Here is a 19,107-nt window from a genome sequence, read left to right on the forward strand (position 1 = left end):
AGCCACGGGACCCTTGTGCAAAAAAAAAAAAAAAGAAAAAGAAAAAAACCCACAAACAGGTTTCTACAGCAGCACATCTCTTCCAACTTTTACTTGCAGAAATGTCTTGTGTACCAGGCTGCCCCAGCCTTGAGTAACAGCTCCCTCCCTTCCACCCTCTGGGTGGCCCTGGGGCTGTGGTGCTCCCCAGAGCTTGGGGTGGGGTGGGACCCAGCCTCACCGGCTTCAGGCAGCTGGTCTAGGCCAGCAGTGCTGCCTCCCCCAGAGGGGTGGGTCAAGGCCCCAGCGCAATCTGTGGTATCACAGGGGTCACCGGTAGAGCAGGTAGCGCTTCATGGCGGGGGGCAAGGGCAGAGCAGAAACGTGGCCTAGCCGCGTATCCCCCAGGGCGTGGCGCACACACAGGCGGCTCAGGTGCAGAAGGGAGTGTGGCTCAGCTGGGAGAGAGAATGAGGGAAAGTAAGTACAGGTGCAGCCACCAGCCAGACATCATCAAACCACGGGGTCCTGCCCAGAGTCCCTTCCGTTTTCCTGCTGCAAGTCTGCTCCCACCTCGGTTCAGGGGAGGTCTAAGGTGCTCTGAAGTTCTGCATCTGCTCTTGTGGTGGACGCATCATGGATCTCACACGTCCCCGGTCGGAGTTGGGGTGAAGCTCTAAATAAGGCCCTCTAAGCAACAGGCCGAGGCGGCTGTGACCGTGGAGCTGGCCCAGGCTTTGAATCCAGAGAGGCCCCAGAGCTGGGGCTGAGGAGGTGAAAGGAAGGGTGGCCCTCCTCCACTCTACAACAGCTCCCATGGGCTACAGGGGAGAGGCGGCCACCCTCTGCTGCAGACTCGGCAACTGCAGAACAGTTAAGTCCACTCAGCCCCAAGGCCCTGCCTCCTTCACTGCTCTTCCAGGTGCCTGGACCTCAACAGCTCCTTCCTGGGGTTTGACTGAGGAAGGAAGTAGGTATGTGTCAGAGTCAGAGCCCAGTGAGCCGGGTACACACTCCGGGCGCCTGGCACCACCAGTCCTCTTCCTCTGGGACTTGTACACCTAGCCCAGGACAAATCTAACCCTTTGCACCTCTGGCTCCAGGGGCTGATCTCTCCTGTGAAGCCCTAATCCCCATAGTGCTTCACTTCATTCTGAGGGTTCACCTCTCACTAGCAAGTTGCTTTCCCAAGGCTTACTTTTACCTCTATGGCTTAGGAAGATTGAGTTAGGTAACAGCTGTGAAGACTCTTAGCCATTCCTGGCACTGAATAGAGGTAGGAGACGGGTCAGATGAAGGCCAGTTCCCTCTGCTCTTGTAAGGCGTTGAGCTTCCATCCCCAAACCACAGACCCCAGTGACAGAACTTACTCTCCCCACACGTGCCCCAGGCCTCACCTCTCCTTTCGCCCAGGTAGCTGATGCGGACCTGGCACTGGCCCCAGACAGCGCTTACTGCTGGATAAAGGGTCCTGCCCTTCAGTCCGCGGAAGGCCGGCCCCAAGTAGGTGCCCCCAATAGCGTAGCCCAGAGTTCCCTCCTCCATATCCAGAACCACCAGCAGCCTCTCCGGCACCTCCAGCTGCTCACCCTGACGTCCGGCTGGATACCGGGGGGCCTCGGGCCCCTTGCTCTGATGGTACAGCTTCCCGCGCCCAAGGTCCCAGCCCCACGACTCGCTGTTGCTGCCCAGCAGCGCCGCATAGTGGTCAGCCTGCAGCGGCGCGAGGGCCGTGGCCACGCCCACCACAGCGTGGGTGCCCCTCTGCTCCCGGGGCCAGCTGATCTCCCAGGCGTGCAAGCCCCTCGAGTAGCCCCTCTTACCCCGGGCCCCATCAGTGCTCTGGGCCACGGGCCGCCGTTCAAAGCACAACCCCCCTTCCGTGACCTCGATGTTCTCTGAGCAGTCCTTGGGGTTCCAGCCGTGGCGCCGTTGGGCCCCCAGGTCAGGAGGGGGAGCCGAGAGCAGCTCCTCCAAGCCCTCGGGACAAGACAGGTCAGGGTACAGGGCCTGCGGGGTGTGGGTGTTGCTGCCGCCGCCCCCTGCCGAGGCTGTCTGGCCCATGGAGGTGAGGAGCTGGAGAACTCCCCTAAAGAGGCTTGCTGGGGCGTCTCTCTTCTGAAAGTCGAGCTCTCGGTCGGGATCGACCTAGAGAGGAGTTGGGAGAGAAGAGTGTGTGAAGCGAGGGATCCTGCAGGGGACCCCTCACCCAGGCGCCCCATCCTTTCCCCAGGTTTGCTCACCGCCCCGCTCCTCCCTCTTTGCTCCCCCAAAGCTCCCAGGCCCATCATTACCTGCCCTCACCCACCTGTCCCGGGCTCTCGAGACTCGCGAGTTCGCCGCCTTTCGGCCTGTCGAGGGACCTTCCCCCTCGCGCGCCCCGCACCCCTGTCACCGCCCTCGAACCTCGCAGGGCTTCCCGTGCCGGGAGGTCGCCGGCCCTCCGGAGCAGCGCAGCCTAAGGTGGCCGAAGCGCGCCGGGCGCAGCCCGCCGGCCTCTTCCGCCGCCAGCACCTCCCCCAGGCCTCGTCCCGCCCCACGGCCCCGCCCCCACGGCCTCTCCGGGCGGTTAACTCTCTTGTCACCATCTCAGGTCGCGCCCCGCCCCGAGACCGCGCCCCCGCGGGGCCCCTCGCGGGGCGGTTAACACTCGGCTCCGGCCTAGGCCGCTGGGGGCACGTAGCGCGTAGAGCCCATTCCCGGGCGGTAAACGTCTGGTCACAGTCCCAGGCCGCTCCTCGCCCCGAGGCCCCGCCCCCGCGAGGAGGCGGGCCGGGCGCTTAAATCGTACCCGGCTGCGATGGAGTCCGCCCCTGGCCGCCCAAGCTCGGAGTTAACCCTTTCATGTTATCATCGCTTTGGAGGTCTGTTCTCCACCGTCAAGAACTTTGAGCTTCCTGGGCCAGCAGCTCCTGAGCCCCTAGGGATATGGGACAGGAGGTCAAGGAAGGGCTTCCATTGTGGTGACATCTATTTCCGAGTCCTGGTGATTCTGGGTCACTGTCACTGGGCTGATCTTTTTCTGACCCGGGTTGTGAGTCAGCCTGCTCTGTGCCTGAGGTTCTGAACTCTTGAGTTTCTGGCTCTGAACGGTAGGCGTCATGGGTCTGCGTGCTGTTCTAGCCTTCATCCTACCCGACAATCCATTCCTGAGCTGTCAGCCTCATCTGGTAGAGTGTGTGGATAAGACCTTGGTTGTGAGTGCAGCTATACCACTAATTAGTTCTCTGACCTTGGAGAGGTTGCCAGACTTCTCTAAACCTGTTTTCTCTAAAATGGGAATAACGATGGTACTTACCTCACAGGGTTGTTATGGAGTTGAGGTAATCCAGGTGAAGCCCTTAGCACAGAGTCTGCTGGATAGTTTGTACTCACTAAGCATAGCTGTTCCTGTTTCCTTAACATTTACTTAGTGCCCACTTCATGGAGAGGCAATCTACTATTAGTGGTAAATGATGCCAGCTGTGGAGCCAGGCTGACTGGGTGTGAACACCTGAAGGCCCGTATGCGGGGGACCTTGGGCAAATTTCTTAACCTCCTCATGCCTGTTTCTCCCTCTGTAAAATGGAGATACTATTGGTATCTACTGCATAGGCTCTAGTGAGGATTCAGTGAGGTTATATACATGTAAAGCACTTAGTTTCTGGTTCAAATGTAATCATTTGTGCTGAGCACTGAGGATTAAGCAGGGAATCTTCAAGGAAGTTACAAGGACATTTATGAAACAGTTTATCGTGTGGCAGATAAAATTCTGGATATCCAGAAAGTACTATAGGAGTAAAAAGGATGGGACTCCTAACCAGAGATCAAGCAGTTCAGAAAGGAAAGTGTCCTGGAGGAGATGACACTGGGCTGAATCTTTTTTTTTCTTTAGTATTTATTTTTTATTTATTTAGGCTGCCTGGGGTCTTAGTTGTGGCACACTGGATCTTAGTTGCGGCATGTGGACTTCTTAGTTGCGGCATGCATGCGGGATCTAGTTCCCCCACCAGGGATCGAACCTAGGCCCCCTGTATTGGGAGCACGAAGTCTTACCCACTGGACCACCAGGAAAGTCCCTGGGCTGAATCTTTAAGAATGACAAGGAATTTGCCTGAGAGGTGGTTCTGCAGGACTGGAGGTTGGATTAGAGTTGCTGCATGAATAAGACATTCAGACTGAGAGGTCAACATGAAAATAAAACAGAAGCGATAGCTGGGTTTGGGGAAGTTGGACGATTTCAGGGTTGCTGCAGCATGAGACGCAAGCCTAGGGAAGTCGGTGTGAGATCAGGAGGGCTTGCAGGCCAAGTTAAGAATGCAAACGTTACCCTGTAGGACAGATGGGTAATGGGGGAGCCACGTAGGAGAGAGGCGGGAGAGGAACATGGTTAGAAACTTCTTTTAGAAAAAGCATCCCGGCAGCAGTGGAGCGGCCCAGGTGACAAGTGGTGAGAGCCTAAAATAGGGCAGTCAAAATAAGGATGAAAAGAATTCAAGAAACACTGATGAAACTGCAAGACCTGGTGACTGATTAGATGCTGAGGCCAGGGAAAGGAGAAAGGGACGTTTTCTGGACTGGAAGACTATTTTGGAAGGTGGTGCCACGAGAAGATGGAGATGACAGAAAGAGGAGCCGATGGGGGCAGGGGCAGGAGGGTGGGAGAGAGAGATGGTGAGTTCACTTTAGGACGTGTTCTTGAGGTGCCTGAGCAACAACCCAATGGAACCATCCAGAACACGCTTGACAGTGGCAGGTCTGGAAAAGAAAAAGAAAATGGCGGGACTGGACGGGCAGTGAGAGGCCTGGACTGGAGATATAAATTTGGGAGGTGTATCAGCCTTTAGCCAGGAGCTGAACTATGAGAACAAGAGGAGCCCTGGAGAGAATGTGTAGAGTGAGGAGAGGGTCAAGGAGGACACAGCACAGCAGACAATTCAGGTTGGATTACCTACATGATTTTTGGGGTCATCGGCAATTTTACTGAGAGAGTGCGTGTGGACTGTGGAAAGTGGGTGTCCAGGCTGAAGGTGCTGAACAGGTACCTCCTGTGTGTCAGGCACTGTGCTACACGCTTCACATTTTGAGGGGATAGAGAGTCGGCAGAGGTAAGGTGACAGATTTGTCTCAGAGTTAAAATTACCCTTGAAAATACCTTAGTTACCCCATCTATTAGGTACAGCATACGTTAGTTTCAGGTCAAATACAATACATGGCAGTACACATATAATGATGTACAGAATAACATTTTACATTGTTTTAATTAAAGGGAAAGAAAAAAGCATATTAACAAGAAGGATGTGGGGACTTCCCTGGCAGTCCAGCGGTTAAGACTCCACGCTTCCACTGCAGGGGGCATGAGTTCAATCCCTGATCCAGGAACTAAGGTTCCACGTGCTGCAAGGTGTGGCAAAAAAAAAAAAAAAAAACCTGAACACTTGTCATCCACCCAACCTGGATATTCCTGCCAGTGTGACAACAAAAATAAAGACATCATGTCTTGGGGGTCAGATACCAAGCTTAATCCACGGCCAGCTCCAGTTCAGCTTGAGAAGTTGCAGCTGCTCAGCTGCTGGTGGTTTAAAACGTTTCTTCACCAATTGTTGCCACCGAATCTTGGACTGCTCAAACATTTGTTGGTAATAGCTCAGATGTTCCACAATGCTACGAGTAATTTTAACTTTTACATCCATGTTGTTGCATGAAAAGGTAGCTCATTACTTCCATCATTTTACAGTATTCCGTTGTATGGATATACCACAGTTTACCTATTCTACTGTTGATGGACATGTGAGTTGTTTCCATTTTCAGCTATTATAGAGAAAGCTACTATGTACAGTATTGCAGATTCTTTTGATGGACCTAGGCACTCATTTTTGTTGGGTGCGTACTTACTGTGCAGAATTGCCGGGTTACAAGGAATTACAATGCATAGATTTAATCAAATGTAATTTTCAGGTTTCTCTCCGTGGAGGGATTTTATTCAGAAATTAAATCATTCAGGTATTTACAGCATGGAACACTTCAACAAGTTTATGAAGATTTGAACTGTTCTTCTCTTCCTGTTCTTCCTATCTTTATCTTCTGGGGATGATTTTATCAGTTCCTCAGCTTTTTATTAGTGTTTCTCTGTGGCTCTCAAGTTCTTTCATTTCTTCCACAAAGCCATAATGATCCACTTGTTAGGCCAAACAGTGAGTTTCACTTCTTTGTCAATAGAAAACCCTTACAGGACTTCCCTTGTGGCGCAGTGGTTAGGAATCCGCCTGCTAATGCAGGGAACACGGGTTCGAGCCCTGGACCGGGAAGACTCCACATGCCGCGGAGCAACTAAGCGCTTGCGCCACAACTACTGAAGCCCGCGCGCCGAGAGCCCGTACTCCGCAACGAGAAGGCACAGCAATGAGAAGCCCGTGCACCACAACAAACAGTAGCCCCCTCTCACCGCAACTAGAGAAAGCCTGCACGCAGCAACGAAGACCCAATGCAGCCAAAAATAAATAAATAAATGTATTTTAAAAAATTAAAGAAAACCCTTAAAATACTAAACACATTCTTCCCAACAAGCAAGGACTGTTTGAGGCTTGGTTGTTTCCATGCCTGCTTAATATAAAGATGCAACTGGCAATACTGGAGCACTTTCAACTCTTCCAACTCATGACCACGTTAAGATCAGGGTTAGCATTCAATTGGCTCTGGGAGTCAAGGAGGAATCTCAGCCTCATGCATGTGCCTTTGAAACAGCAACTCATGCTTAATCAGCAGAATGAAGGATAGGGGTGACGTTAGAGAAAATACGACTTCAAAGCCTTTATGAGCACACTCATTAAGTGTGTGGTACCTCAGAGTGGTACTGCCGCCCGTGAGCAGCAATAAAGCCAAGGCTTTTCTCTCTGAGATCCTACTTGGCTTCTAGAATGTAAACTGCAAAACAGAATCAGGCAAAGTGCTGCAGCCACCCAGGACTTTGCATTTGATTGCTAGAGTACAGCAAAAAACAAAGAAACAAAAAAACAAATGGGGGCGGTGGGGGCACTGGGATTTGTACCTCTGTAGAACTCTCTGGCTTTATTAAACAGAGTGCTACACTGCCACCAGGAGAGAAGAGAGAGGTGGTCACAAGGTCATTAGTTGCTATCAAACCAGGGCCTTGTGTTTCTAGTTTGGAACTTTAATGGCAATTGGGCATTTCCCCATCAGAAGATACCAGCCTCATTATATTCTGGAAGCTAGCCCTTTGCCTAATACTTCTGTTTAGTAGCTCTGGGTGGCTTTTGCTTCCTGTTCCTCCACTGATACAGCCTCAACAGTTTGAACGTTTTTGGTTTTTAAAACTGTTACGCCATCCTTGGCTGGTTTTGAAATCCTTCCATCCCAAGGCTGTCTTCTCTGGCAGGAGGTGTGAACTGTGACTTGAGACCAAGAGCTTTTCTTTTTCTTTTTCTGCCATGTATGGCCATTGTGAGGCACATACTTCTGCTTCATTTCTTCCAGGAATAAGTTTAGTGCTTTTAAAGATTTATCACGTGTACTTTGCTGTCACTTTAACAGTTACAGAACTTGATGACCTGGCTTCACGAAATCTGTTGAATCTTGACTGCACATGTGATTTTTTTAAAAATAAAATTTATTTATTTATGGCTGCTGCACGCCAGCTTTCTCTGGAAGCGGCGAGGGGGCTACTCTTCGCTGTGGTGCGCGGTTATCTGACTGCGGTGGCTTCTCTTGTTGCGTAGCACGGGCTCTAGGTACGCAGGCTTCAGTAGTTGTGGCTCGCCGGCTCTAAAGGGCAGGCTCAGTAGTTGTGGCGCACAGGCTTAGTTTCTCCGCCCAGGAAGATGTGGGATCTACCTGGACCAAGGCTTGAAACCGTGTCCCCAGCATTGGCAGGTGGATTCTTAACCAGTGAGCCACCAGGGAAGACCCACATGTAATTTCTTGAGATCATACTCATGTGCCACGTTGGAGATGGACACACTGCCCCTCCTTAAGTAAGCTCATTTTTCTTCCAGCATGGGAAGGGATATCTGTTTCTTTGGCTGGGCGCCAGATGAAATGGTTAGACTGCCTTCAGGTGGGTCGTGTTATGCGGAAAAGAGGCATCTTAAAACACTGGAATCTAGCTTAAAAAGCAAAACACTGGAACCCAGTCAGCCTCCCAAGAAACACACAATGAGAGGCTGAGAACCGGCTGAGAGCACAGAGTCCAATCTCCCGCCTCCTCCCGCTCGCGTGGAATGGTGGCTGAAGACCTTCCGCCCTATTTAATCTGAGAATCGTTGGGCTCACGTTAAGGGTGCCTATGATGAAACCCCACCACATCTCATTTAATCCCCACAACGAAGACGGCCCAATGTTTACAGATTCACAAAGCAAGGCTCCGAAGGGTTAAACGACTTCCCTGTGACTAGAGCTGGCAAACGGCAGCAACGGGGCTCAAAAATTGAGAAGCCACTGCGCCAAATCCCCAGGCGGGGACGAAATGGCGACTGCAGGAAACGCGCCCTAAAGCAGACGTGACACCGGCGTTACCGCCCGGGCGCCGGCTACGTAACCGCGGCGCAGCGGGAGGCGGGACATGCTGACTCCCCGCGGGGGCGGTCACGTGCGCGGTTACGTGCGCAGGCGCGGCAGGCGGGCCGCCCGAGTGGCTCGCGCGCCCCCCAGCGGCCGCAGCGGTGACGCGATCTCCGCCCCGCCCCGCCAGCCCCGCCCGCCGCAGAGGGCCGCCTGGGGCCTGCAAGCTCCCGCCCCCGCCCACCTCCTTCCGGCGCTGGCGTTTGCGTCTAGAACATTCTGCGCCGGAACAAAGGCCCCAGGGCGGAAGTGAGGGGTGCTGAGGGGCGGCTGTAGCTCCGGGTTCCACGGGAGAGTAGAAGGAACTAGTGCTTCAGCAGATCTGCTAATAGAGGCTGATGGAGTTTATCTACGTTTAAAGGGCTTCCTTCCTCCATCACTCAAAAAACCGTCCTTCCCCATCTCTCTCCTTTTCCCACGGTCAGTGTAGTTCTGTCTAGGGACCCTCCACAGGAGACAGTATTTGTGTTCACCTGGGAGGAGAGCGAGGCCGGAAGTAGGAGACACCCAGGTTATTCTAGAAACTTCAGGGGAAAGGAGCAGGCCTACAAAACCCACTCCCTCTTAAACTCTGCCAGCCTAGATCCATCAGTCATCAAAAGTCTTACTTGCCAAATCGAATGCCCCTTTGTTTATCATTGCCAGTTTTTAAAAGACTGACTTAACTTTTTCTAGTTTTTCTCCACCTTTATATCCTTCAGGGCCTTCATTTCCTTCTAGTGAATCCTAAGTGGGGCTAGCTCCCTGGCTTGTCCTTTGTTCACTCATTAGTGATTCACAAAGTGGAGGGAGGAGCTAAAGGCATTTCATCTGTACAGCAAATCCAAATTGAGGGCAGGAAGTTCTTAATTACTTTTAAAAATCACATTTAATACTGATTCTGCAAGTATTTATTGAGCACTTACTATGTGGCATGCACTGGGCCTGGGCGGTAGGGATGCAGAGCAAAACTGAAAGTCTGTTGGAGTTAGAAGAATCTGACATAGAAGTACTTGATGACATTTGGAAAGGAACAAACTTGATCCACAAATTCAGGTATGAAGACAAATTGTGTTTGCTGCCATCAAGGAAAAACAGGGCCCGGTAAGAGGGAATCCTAATTTAGATTATGCTTAAGAATGGCATTTCTGGACTTCTCTGGTGGCGCAGTGGTTAAGAATCCACCTGCCAATGCAGGGGACACAGGTTCGAGCCCTGGTCCAGGAAGATCCCACATGCCGTGGAGCAACTAAGCCTGTGCGCCACAACTACTGAGCCTGCACTCTAGAGCTGTCGAGCCACAACTGTTGAGTCCGCGAGCCACAACTACTGGAGCCTGCGCGCCTAGAGCCCGTGTTCTGCAACAAGAGAAGCCATCGCAATGAGAAGCCCGTGCACCGCAACAAAGAGTAGCGCCCTCTCGCCGCAACTAGAGAAAGCCCGCACACAGCAACGAAGACCCAACGCAGCCAAAAGTAAATAAATAAAATAAGTAAGTTAATTAAAGAAAAAGAAAAGAAGAATGGCCTTTCTGAGAAGGCCTAGAAGACCTCAGGATGTAACCGAGCAGGACCCTATGGGCCTTCCTGGGACAGACCCCGCCCACATAGCCTCTGTTTTATAGCTCCTCTCCAAAGTACCTAGATGATAGTATCTGATGCGCATTTCCTGAGTTGTTTCATAGATGCTAGAACCACCACCAAGTGGAAGAAATTAACCGCTTGATGGCCATGAGCACATAGCCTACGGGTGCCTAAGGACTGATAATGTTAACCCCTGTGACACGGGCCTGTTACCTCACCATTCAGAAAATTGTGCACGAGCTGATCATATACACTGGGACTCCCCCTCCCTCACCTGGCCTTTAAAATTGCTTTGCTGAAACCAATGGGAAGTTTGAGTGTTTTAAGCACCAGCTGCCCTGGGCTACTCTCTTGCAGCCCTGCGATAAACACTGCATTTTCCTTCACCACAACCCGGTGTCATTAGATTGGCTTTACTGTGCATGGGCAAGCAGATCCAAGTTTGGTTCAGTATCAAGGTGTTAGTTAAGAGTTCCACACAAAAGCAAAGAATATAAGTGAAAGCCACAAGAAGGAGGGAGTTAGGTGGGAGAAGGAACTGAAACAGGAGGGAAGGGGGCAGGGCACAACCTTTAAAAGAATGATGTAGCCATAGGACATGACAAAAACTGGTTAGAACCAACCAGGTCCAAGATGGCAGAAGTTTCGACTTCCAGTGGACCTTGAGCCCCATTATACACTCATCGTAATATATTAGCATATGCTAAATGACACACCCAACAGCGCCATGACAGTTCTGAGGCTAACCATAAAAGGCCAAAAAGTGGGCAGTGGCCCAATTCCTGGAAATCCCCACCCCTTCCCCGAAATAGTTGGAATAATCCTCCCACTCATTAGCCTATGAAATTACCCAGTCCATAAAAACTAACCACCCCCATATTTCAGGGCCTCTCGCCTTCCACACTCTGTCTCTGGAGTGTGTTTCTCTCTAGATAAGTCCGCTTCTTACCTATTACTTTGTCTCTCACTGAATTCTTTCTGCCATGAGACATCAAGAACCTGAGCTTCATTAAGTCCTGAGACCAGGTGTGTGATCTCAAAAACCCGTGGGTTCAAGTCCCAATCTGGGTTGCACGGTTTCAGAGCTGGCCCTGTGACCTAAGTGTGGCTGGAGCTCAATAGCAAAGGTCATGACAGACCTTGCTGGGCTTGCTACAGAACACAAGTTCGCGTACCCAATGCATGGTGAGGCCAAACACACCAAAATGTTGGAGTTTGGAGCAAAGAAAGGTTTATTGCAGGGCCAAGCAAGGAGAACAGGTGGCCAGAACTTCCTGATGGTTTGGGGGAGAAATTTTTATAGGCAAAATTTGGGGTGAGGCTACAGGGTGTGACTTTCTTCTGATTGGTTGGTGGTGAGGTAACAGGGCGGTGCCATCCTCCACCTGGGTGGGGGCCTTAGTTCCTGCAGAAGAGCTCAAAGGTATTATTATTTTTTAAATTAATTAATTAATTAATTTTTTGCTGCATTTGGGTCTTCGTTTCCGTGCACGGGCTTTCTCTAGTTGTAGCGAGCGGGGGCTACTCTTCGTTGCGGTGCGCAGGCTTCTCATTGCGGTGGCTTCTCTTTTTGCGGAGCACGGGCTCTAGGACTGCGGGCTTCAGTAGTTGTGGCTTGTGGGCTCTAGAGCACAGGCTCAGTAGTTGTGGCGCACGGGCTTAGCTGCTCCATGGCACGTGGGATCTTCCCGGACCAGGGATCGAACCCGTGTCCGTGTCCCCTGCATCGGCAGGCGGATTCTTAACCACTGCGCCATCAGGGAAGCCTCGAAGGTATTATTATGTATATTCCTTGGGGAGGAACAAGGACCCTGCTCCAAGGTTGCACTATTGTTTCTTCACTGCTCTCCCTTTTTTCTGCATTCCCTCCCTTCCCTGATTAGCAACTGTTTGAACCTGCCTTTTGGAACTTAGGGAAGTTTGTGAATGAAGCCTGTTTTCTACAAATAAGAAACTGGGGACACAGAAAGGATTTGTACCAGGGAGGGCCCCACAGGGTCCTGCTCGGTTTCAGGCTTTGCTTCTAGGCTAGGGTGATGAGTAACCATTTTATCCTAAGGGCAATAGGAAAAGCCAGAGGCTTCTCTTTACATTTGAAAAGGCTTACTCTGACTGCTCTTGAAAGATGGCTGGATGAGAGAGTGTGGAATCAGGAAGACGATTTACGAGGCTACTGTACTAGTTGCAGAGAGTGATGATAATAGTTTGGGCCAGAGAGGTGTCACAGAAGATGGAAAGAAGTAGATGGAATCAAGACTGAGAAATAAAACATGACCTGACATATCAGTAAACAAAGGATGTCACAGTCATCAGCAATTGCAGCCCTCCAGTGGTGAGCTGGTGAGCCCTGAGGGAACTCAGGAAGGAAACAAAGCATGCCTGCCATCTAGCAGCCCTCAGACTGCAGCCACTCCCCACGGTGAACCTGAGGAAACTCAGGATGAGAAAACGCAGGATACTGGCCCCAGATAGCTGAGGTGCATATCAAAGGAATGATCTCAGTGAGCTCAGACTCTTGCATCTTCCCAGACACAGAAAAGCGCTAAATTCCTTAACTTGAGATGTATAGTTTTCTTTTATTAACAGTAATCTTTTTTTTTTCCTGCTGAAACGGTGCACCTCAGATTTGGACTTGAACCCCCATACCGGGTCTCGAACCCAGTCTAAACCCAGACTGGGACTTGAACCCACGTGGCCGGGGCTCAAAACCAGCCAGAACCCTGATTGGGACTTGAACCCCCGGTCTTTTAATTAGAATCATTCACCTGGTGTCTGGACTTACTGAGGCTCAGGTTCTTTGTGTCTCAGCGCAGAAGGAATTCAGCGAGAGACAAAGTGATAGGCAAGAAGTAGGTTTATTAATATAGGACGCTTGTAAGAGATGCAAGCAGGCAGGCGAGGGAGCTCTGCCCTGAGGATTAAGTGGGGTACAATTTTATAGTCAAAGGAAAGAGGGAGGGGAAAATACCACCTTCTTCGAGTAGACAGGAGGCTTACATCACTAGTTCCTCCTTCGTATCAGGCAAGAGAGTGTCTGACCCTATGAGGTCAAACTAGAATTATCATAGCGTTTATCAAATCACTAGAAGGGCGGGGAACTTTTTCTTCCACCTAATGGCCTGGGGCATATCTCGTGCTTTTGTTTATGGCTTTATAGTTAAGCAAGGCTGTTTCCTTCCACGATTTTCCAATAGCTTTCTTGAGGGATCGTTAACTTACAGTGGTCTTGCAAAGTTTCCTAGGTTTCCCTATCTATAGTCCCCTACTGGGACTTCTACAGCTACCTGTATAACTGTCCTATTCTATCCCTGTCACTACTACTTGCCCTTTGTTGCAAAACTCCAGTAGGTCCTAGTTCCCACCCTGCCTCCTCAGACCAGTTTTCTCAGGGTTACTTGAGATGCTGCCTCCCGGAATTGAAGTCCTTAGCATGTCCCCTGAATAAAACATAACTCTCAACTTTTAGGTTGTGAATATGTTTCTTAGTCGCCAAGATATATTTGGAGTGGGATGGATCACGTTGGTGATAGATTCCATGGGAGCAATTGGGGGAAAATGTCATTGAGGGAGAAAAAAACGGCTAGATGATGCGAGGTTTCTGGTTTGAACATCTGAATGGTGATATGGGGAGCAGTGAAGAAAAGCAGAGTTAGAGGAAAAGGTATGGAATTTGTATATTTTAATTTTGAGATCTCAGTTATATAAATTGAGAAGGAGGAGGTGAACTATATAAGCCTTGGACTGAGAAAAGTGTTCTTGGTTAGAAATAGAAATTTGAGACTCGTTGAAATATGCAATGAACTGGAGCTGGCTTGAACAGGCTTGTGAGAGCTGTTTGTTAATTTTTCATGAATTCTGTGAGCCGGTTATTAAATGCAGCCATTAAAAAAAAATAAAATCGGGGACTTCCCTGGTAGCACAGTGGTTAAGAATCCGCCTGCTAATGCAGGGGACACAGGTTCCATCCCTGGTCTGGGAAGATCCCACATGCCGCGGAGCATCTAAGCCCATGCCTCACAATGACTGAGCCCTCGTGCCACAATTACTGAAGCCCCTGCGCCTAGATCCTGTGCTCCGCAACAAGAGAAGCCACCGCAATGAGAAGGCTGCGCACCGCAACGAAGAGTAGCCCCGGCTCGCTGCAACTAGAGAAAGCCCGTACACAGCAAAGAAGACCCAACGCAGCCAAAAATAAATAAATACATTTTTAAAAAAATAATAAAAAAATTAAAAAAATAAAATTGTACAAATATAATTTAAATAAATTATATTAAAAACAAAAGTTAAAAAGTACTCAAAACTCATCACTTTCTAATTATTTTACTACCTTTTTGTATTAGTTTGCTAGGACTGCCATAACAAAAATGCTAAAATAGTTTAAGCAACAGAAATTTATTCTGTTCTGGAGGCAATCCAAGAGCAAGGTGTCAACAGGTTTGGTTTTGACAGCGGCCTCTGTCTTTCGCTTGAAGGTGGCTGCCTTCTTCTGTGCCCTCACACCATATTTTTATCTGTGTGCCTGCACCTCTGTGTCCGAATTTCCTCTTTTTTTTTTTTAGACCACGCCTCTCAGCCCACAGGATCTTAGCTCCTCAACCAGGGACTGAACCCGGGTCCTTAGCAGTGAAAGCATGGAGTTCCAACCACTGGACCTCCAGGGCATTCCTAAATTTCCTCTTCTTATACTGACACCAGTCAGCTTGGATTTGGGCCCACACTAGTGGCCTCATTTTAACTTAATTATTTCTTTTAAGGCCCTATCCCCAATACAGGTACATTCTGAGGTACTGGGAGTTAGGGCTTCAACTTATGAACTTGGGGGGTACACAATTCAGCCATTAACAAAACTGAAATTATTGGGTTGGCCAAAAATTCATTGGGTTTTTCTGGCCAACCCAATATTTATCTCTATTGTATCTGTATGGTGGAAACATGACATTGTGAGTTGCCAGCTTGCAATCAGCCGTGGTGGGAATTTACACCAGAAAAATCAGTATACGCTAAAAAGGAGGGCCTTTTGTTCTCTCTGGAGAGCCTGCTGTTAAACATTTACCTGCATATCACTGCTATCAATGTTATTTAGTTTTTAGAGTATAATTTGAATGTGACAAATGCACGCACACACACACGCACACACACTCCTTTTGTTGACGTGCTGCAAATTATGGCTGATAGAGATACAAAGAAAGGCTTCCTAGGGAATTCCCTGGCGATCCAGTGGTTAGGACTCAGTGGTTTTACTGCCAAGGGCCCAGGTTCGATCCCTGATCTGGGAACTAAGACCCACAAGCTGCATGGCGAGAGCCAAAGGAAAAAAAAAAAGTCTTCTATCTATCACTGATTTTGCAAGGACAGGCATATCGAGATGCTTTCCACTGAGTCACAGAAACTTTGACCAAATGGTATTAAAGGACATCTCATAAGGATCATCTCATTTATCATCTCACATTAAACTGAATCCAAGGGTAGTGGAGTATGCTGGAAAAGAAGGTTCCTTGCTCTGCCTGAGATAGGAGATAGATGGGCCCCTGGGCTGGACAGCTGGGGTTTGTCAAGTGGAGTAAAACTGAAGCTTTGTTCTCACCCAGACACTCCAAGGACAAAGCTAGTGGCAGAAGCTCAGCTCTGCTAAAGTAAAGAGATAAAGGCGCTCACTCCTGAGGTCAAGGAAGACTTCCCTGTCTGCACATGCGCAGGAAGGCTCCTTGGGGGTCAAAAAGGGAGGGGGCCCCCACCCCGTAATAAGTGTGGACATGCACCCACAGGCCTCTGCCGTGGCATCCATCTTAGCAAAAAGTTGCACACGCATGTTGGGGGCGCATGTATGTTGGGGAGGGTCCTGGGACCAGTCAGGTGTGAAAAAAGAAACGAGATAATTGGCCCAATGTAAACAAAGACCCGGAAGGACTGTCCTATATAAGTGATTTAAATCACTTCTTTACGGTGCTCCTCATTCAGGACTCCCACACTCCTCTCTGGGTGTGTATTTCTGCCTAGCTTCTGACTTAAATAAACCAACTCCTCCCATACATTGTGCTATGTCTCTAATAATAACCTTTGTACCTGTTTTTACAGTTTTTGTCTCCTTGAAACATTCGTGCTTTCAACGGGGGAAAGAGCAGGGGCCACTTTGCTTCTAGCCTCCAGCCCCTAGTGGTCTAGTGGTTAGGATTCCTGGTTTTCATCCAGGCTACTCAGGTTCAGTTCCTGGGCTGGGAACTAAGATCTCTCTTCAGGATCGCTGCCCGTTGTCAGCGAGATTATTATGACCTCGGATCTCACGGACCTCCGAGATCATTATGAGAAAGCAGCAGGAAGAAACTCTCTCTGGCTGAATGTGCATGGTTTCACCTAGGTCTCAGATTGCTCTCTGCATACATCACATGACAACGGGAAGACTCAGCCATAGGGGAAGGCAGTACAGTACGGCGGACTGCAGTCCTGGAGGACATGGCGGAGCGGAGGGACCAGCCAACCTTGAAGCTCAGCTCTAGCTCCCTGTTTCCAGTGGTCTAACGGACATCTCCATGTCCATGGTAGTGGATGTCCCACTACCATTTCAACCTCAGTAAGTCCCAAAGAAATCGATCATCTGCCAAAGCTTCAAGACCAAACCTTTCTGTTCCTTTCCTTGCCGTATTATTTCCCCAGGAACACTAGATTCAGGCAAACCTTGGGCATATTTCTCTTCTCCATACGTTGTGTCCATCCAGTTGCTGAGTCCTGTTGAACTTTCCTCTCCACCCCCCCTCCTTACCCCAGATTCTTCCACCTTCAATGAATCATTATACATCCATATATATATATATATATATATATTCATATATATGTAGTTACTCTGAATTTTCTGTCTATTTTAAGAATTTAGCATCTTAAAATGTATTGAATTCCTCTACTTCTCTATCCAATAGACAGACTATTCTATTACTAGAATAGAATAATAAGATAGCAGGATAAATTATATACATAGAAAAATCTATAGTTATGACAGTGTGGTACTAGAGCAGAAAGAGCTATATATATTATATATAGGTCAATGGAAAATAATAGTCCAGGGTTATATATATATATATATATATATATATATATATATATATATGTAAAATGGCATTTCAAATCAGTAGGTAAGGATGGGATTAATCATTTCTTTAAGGCGACACTGTATAAACAAAGTGAAAAGACAAACTAGGAAAACATTTTCAGTATTTATAAAAGACAAAAAGTTAATGTAGACCCTGAAGATGGCGGCCGTGGCGGGAAAGTTGTTCTAGACTTCGCTTGTGCGACAAGTGAGTGCCATTCCTTGGGGCATTTCTGCCTCCGCAGCCCTTAGGCCTGCTGCTTCTCGAAGAACGTGCTTGACAAATGCACGGTGGTCTGGTTCTGCTCAAGCAAAATTCGCCTTTAGCACCAGTTCCTCATGCCATGCCCCTGCCGTCACCCAGCATGTGCCCTATTTTAAGGGTACAGCTGTTGTCAATGGAGAGTTCAAAGAAATAAGCCTTGATGACTTTAAGGGGAAATATTTAGTGCTCTTCTTCTATCCTTTGGATTTCACCTTTGTGTGTCCTAAAGAAATTATTGCCTTCAGTGACAAAGCCAATGAATTTCACGATGTGAACTGTGAAGTCGTTGCAGTGTCAGTGGATTCCCACTTCACCCACCTGGCCTGGACAAACACACCAAGGAAGAATGGCGGTTTGGGCCACATGCACATCACACTCTTGTCAGATCTGACTAAACAGATTTCCCGAGACTATGGTGTGCTGTTAGAAGGTCCCGGCCTTGCACTACTAGGTCTCTTCATAATTGACCCCAACGGAGTCATCAAGCATTTGAGCGTCAATGATCTCCCAGTGGGCCGAAGCGTGGAAGAGACCCTCCGCTTGGTGAAGGCATTCCAGTTTGTAGAAACCTATGGAGAAGTCTGCCCAGCCAACTGGACACCAGATTCTCCTACAATCAAGCCCCATCCGACTGCTTCCAAAGAATATTTTGAGAAGGTAAATCAGTAGACCATCCCATGTGCACCTGCAGCTTCCCACACCAGAAGAGAACCACAGCTGGAACTCACTTTTAGCATTTCAGAGATTATTATTTATAGAAGGCAAAAAACACAATTATGCTTGTATTCGTAAATATTACTCTAAATGTTTTGTTTTTGTAACATTGACCAAGGCTTTTAAAATGTGGTTAGTTACTAACGTAAGGAGTCCTTTATTAGCAGTGTATGGACGGATGGCTAGTTGCTATAGAATGTGCAGTTCCCCTATTTCTTGGATCATGTCTTCAAAGGGAAAAGGAAACAACTCTTCTTTACCAGCCTTACTGGAACCTTTGTGTACACTAGAGTAGTGTGACAGGCATCAAAAGCTTCTGATCAAGGGTCCTGAAATTTTCTTCTTGAGTTTCTTTGTATTAAACTGAATTTTCTTTTAAGATCATAGTTTTAAGTTGTTAGCATCAGTGGTCTAGTTTAACACTTGCAGGACTTCCCTGGTGGTCCTGTGGTTAAGACTCTGTGCTCCCATGCAGGGGGTGTGGGTTCGATCCCTGGTCAGGGAACTAAGATCCCACATACCATACAGTGCGGCCAGGAAAAAAAAAAAAAAAACACTTGCAATGAATGTGTATGTGATTGAAGCAGATGTGAATCATGTTTTTTAAAAAACCATCTACAGTGGCCAAGTGACTTAACTGATCATGCATGTTCCCCAGTCCTGAGATATATACTTTATATAATTATTTTACTTATTTTGTTAGCTGACTTAGTGCCTACATACATTTCTAATATTTATTGGGCATAATTATAAAGGATAATTATTGAATCCAGGGATTGCATTTTGAATTTGAATCATTCATTCATTTGAATCATTGTAATTATTTTATTTCCTGAAGTGTTCAATGTAAAAAAATAAAAAATAAACATTTTAAAATACAAAAAAAAAAAAGTTAATGTATATGTGTGGTCGTTTTAATACATGCCCACCAGGAATTCCCTGGCAGTCCA

The 19,107-nt window shown here is 48.4% G+C and overlaps 1 protein-coding gene, 1 long non-coding RNA gene and 1 pseudogene across 5 annotated transcripts; 2 read left to right on the forward strand and 1 right to left on the reverse strand.

The window, feature by feature from the left end:
• Nucleotides 1-60: 60 nt before the first annotated feature.
• Nucleotides 61-3,192, reverse strand: SPSB2 (splA/ryanodine receptor domain and SOCS box containing 2). 4 transcript variants are annotated; one of them, XM_033404336.2, is made up of 3 exons: nt 2,288-2,734; nt 1,377-2,127; nt 61-937 (listed from the first exon to the last, which is right to left on the reverse strand). In XM_033404336.2, the coding sequence occupies exons 2-3, from the start codon at nt 2,041-2,043 to the stop codon at nt 864-866; spliced, it is 741 nt and encodes a 246-aa protein (XP_033260227.1). In that variant the 5' UTR covers nt 2,044-2,127; nt 2,288-2,734; the 3' UTR covers nt 61-863. The 4 variants fall into 4 exon arrangements, 3 of the variants coding, with proteins under 3 accessions (XP_033260227.1, XP_004279117.1, XP_033260226.1); XM_004279069.4 differs by having other exon boundaries at nt 61-437; nt 2,288-2,732; XR_007470254.1 differs by having other exon boundaries at nt 336-437; nt 553-2,127; nt 2,288-2,732.
• Nucleotides 2,680-5,393, forward strand: LOC125960517 (uncharacterized). Its single transcript, XR_007470255.1, has 2 exons — nt 2,680-2,843; nt 5,228-5,393. It is a non-coding gene; the product is annotated as an uncharacterized LOC125960517 (long non-coding RNA).
• An 11,945-nt stretch (nt 5,394-17,338) lies between these two features.
• On the forward strand, nt 17,339-19,023 carry LOC101287831 (thioredoxin-dependent peroxide reductase, mitochondrial-like; annotated as a pseudogene).
• The last annotated feature ends 84 nt before the right edge of the window (nt 19,024-19,107 follow it).

This window comes from Orcinus orca, chromosome 11 (genome assembly GCF_937001465.1).
Source record: "Orcinus orca chromosome 11, mOrcOrc1.1, whole genome shotgun sequence".
Taxonomy (NCBI): domain Eukaryota; kingdom Metazoa; phylum Chordata; class Mammalia; order Artiodactyla; family Delphinidae; genus Orcinus; species Orcinus orca.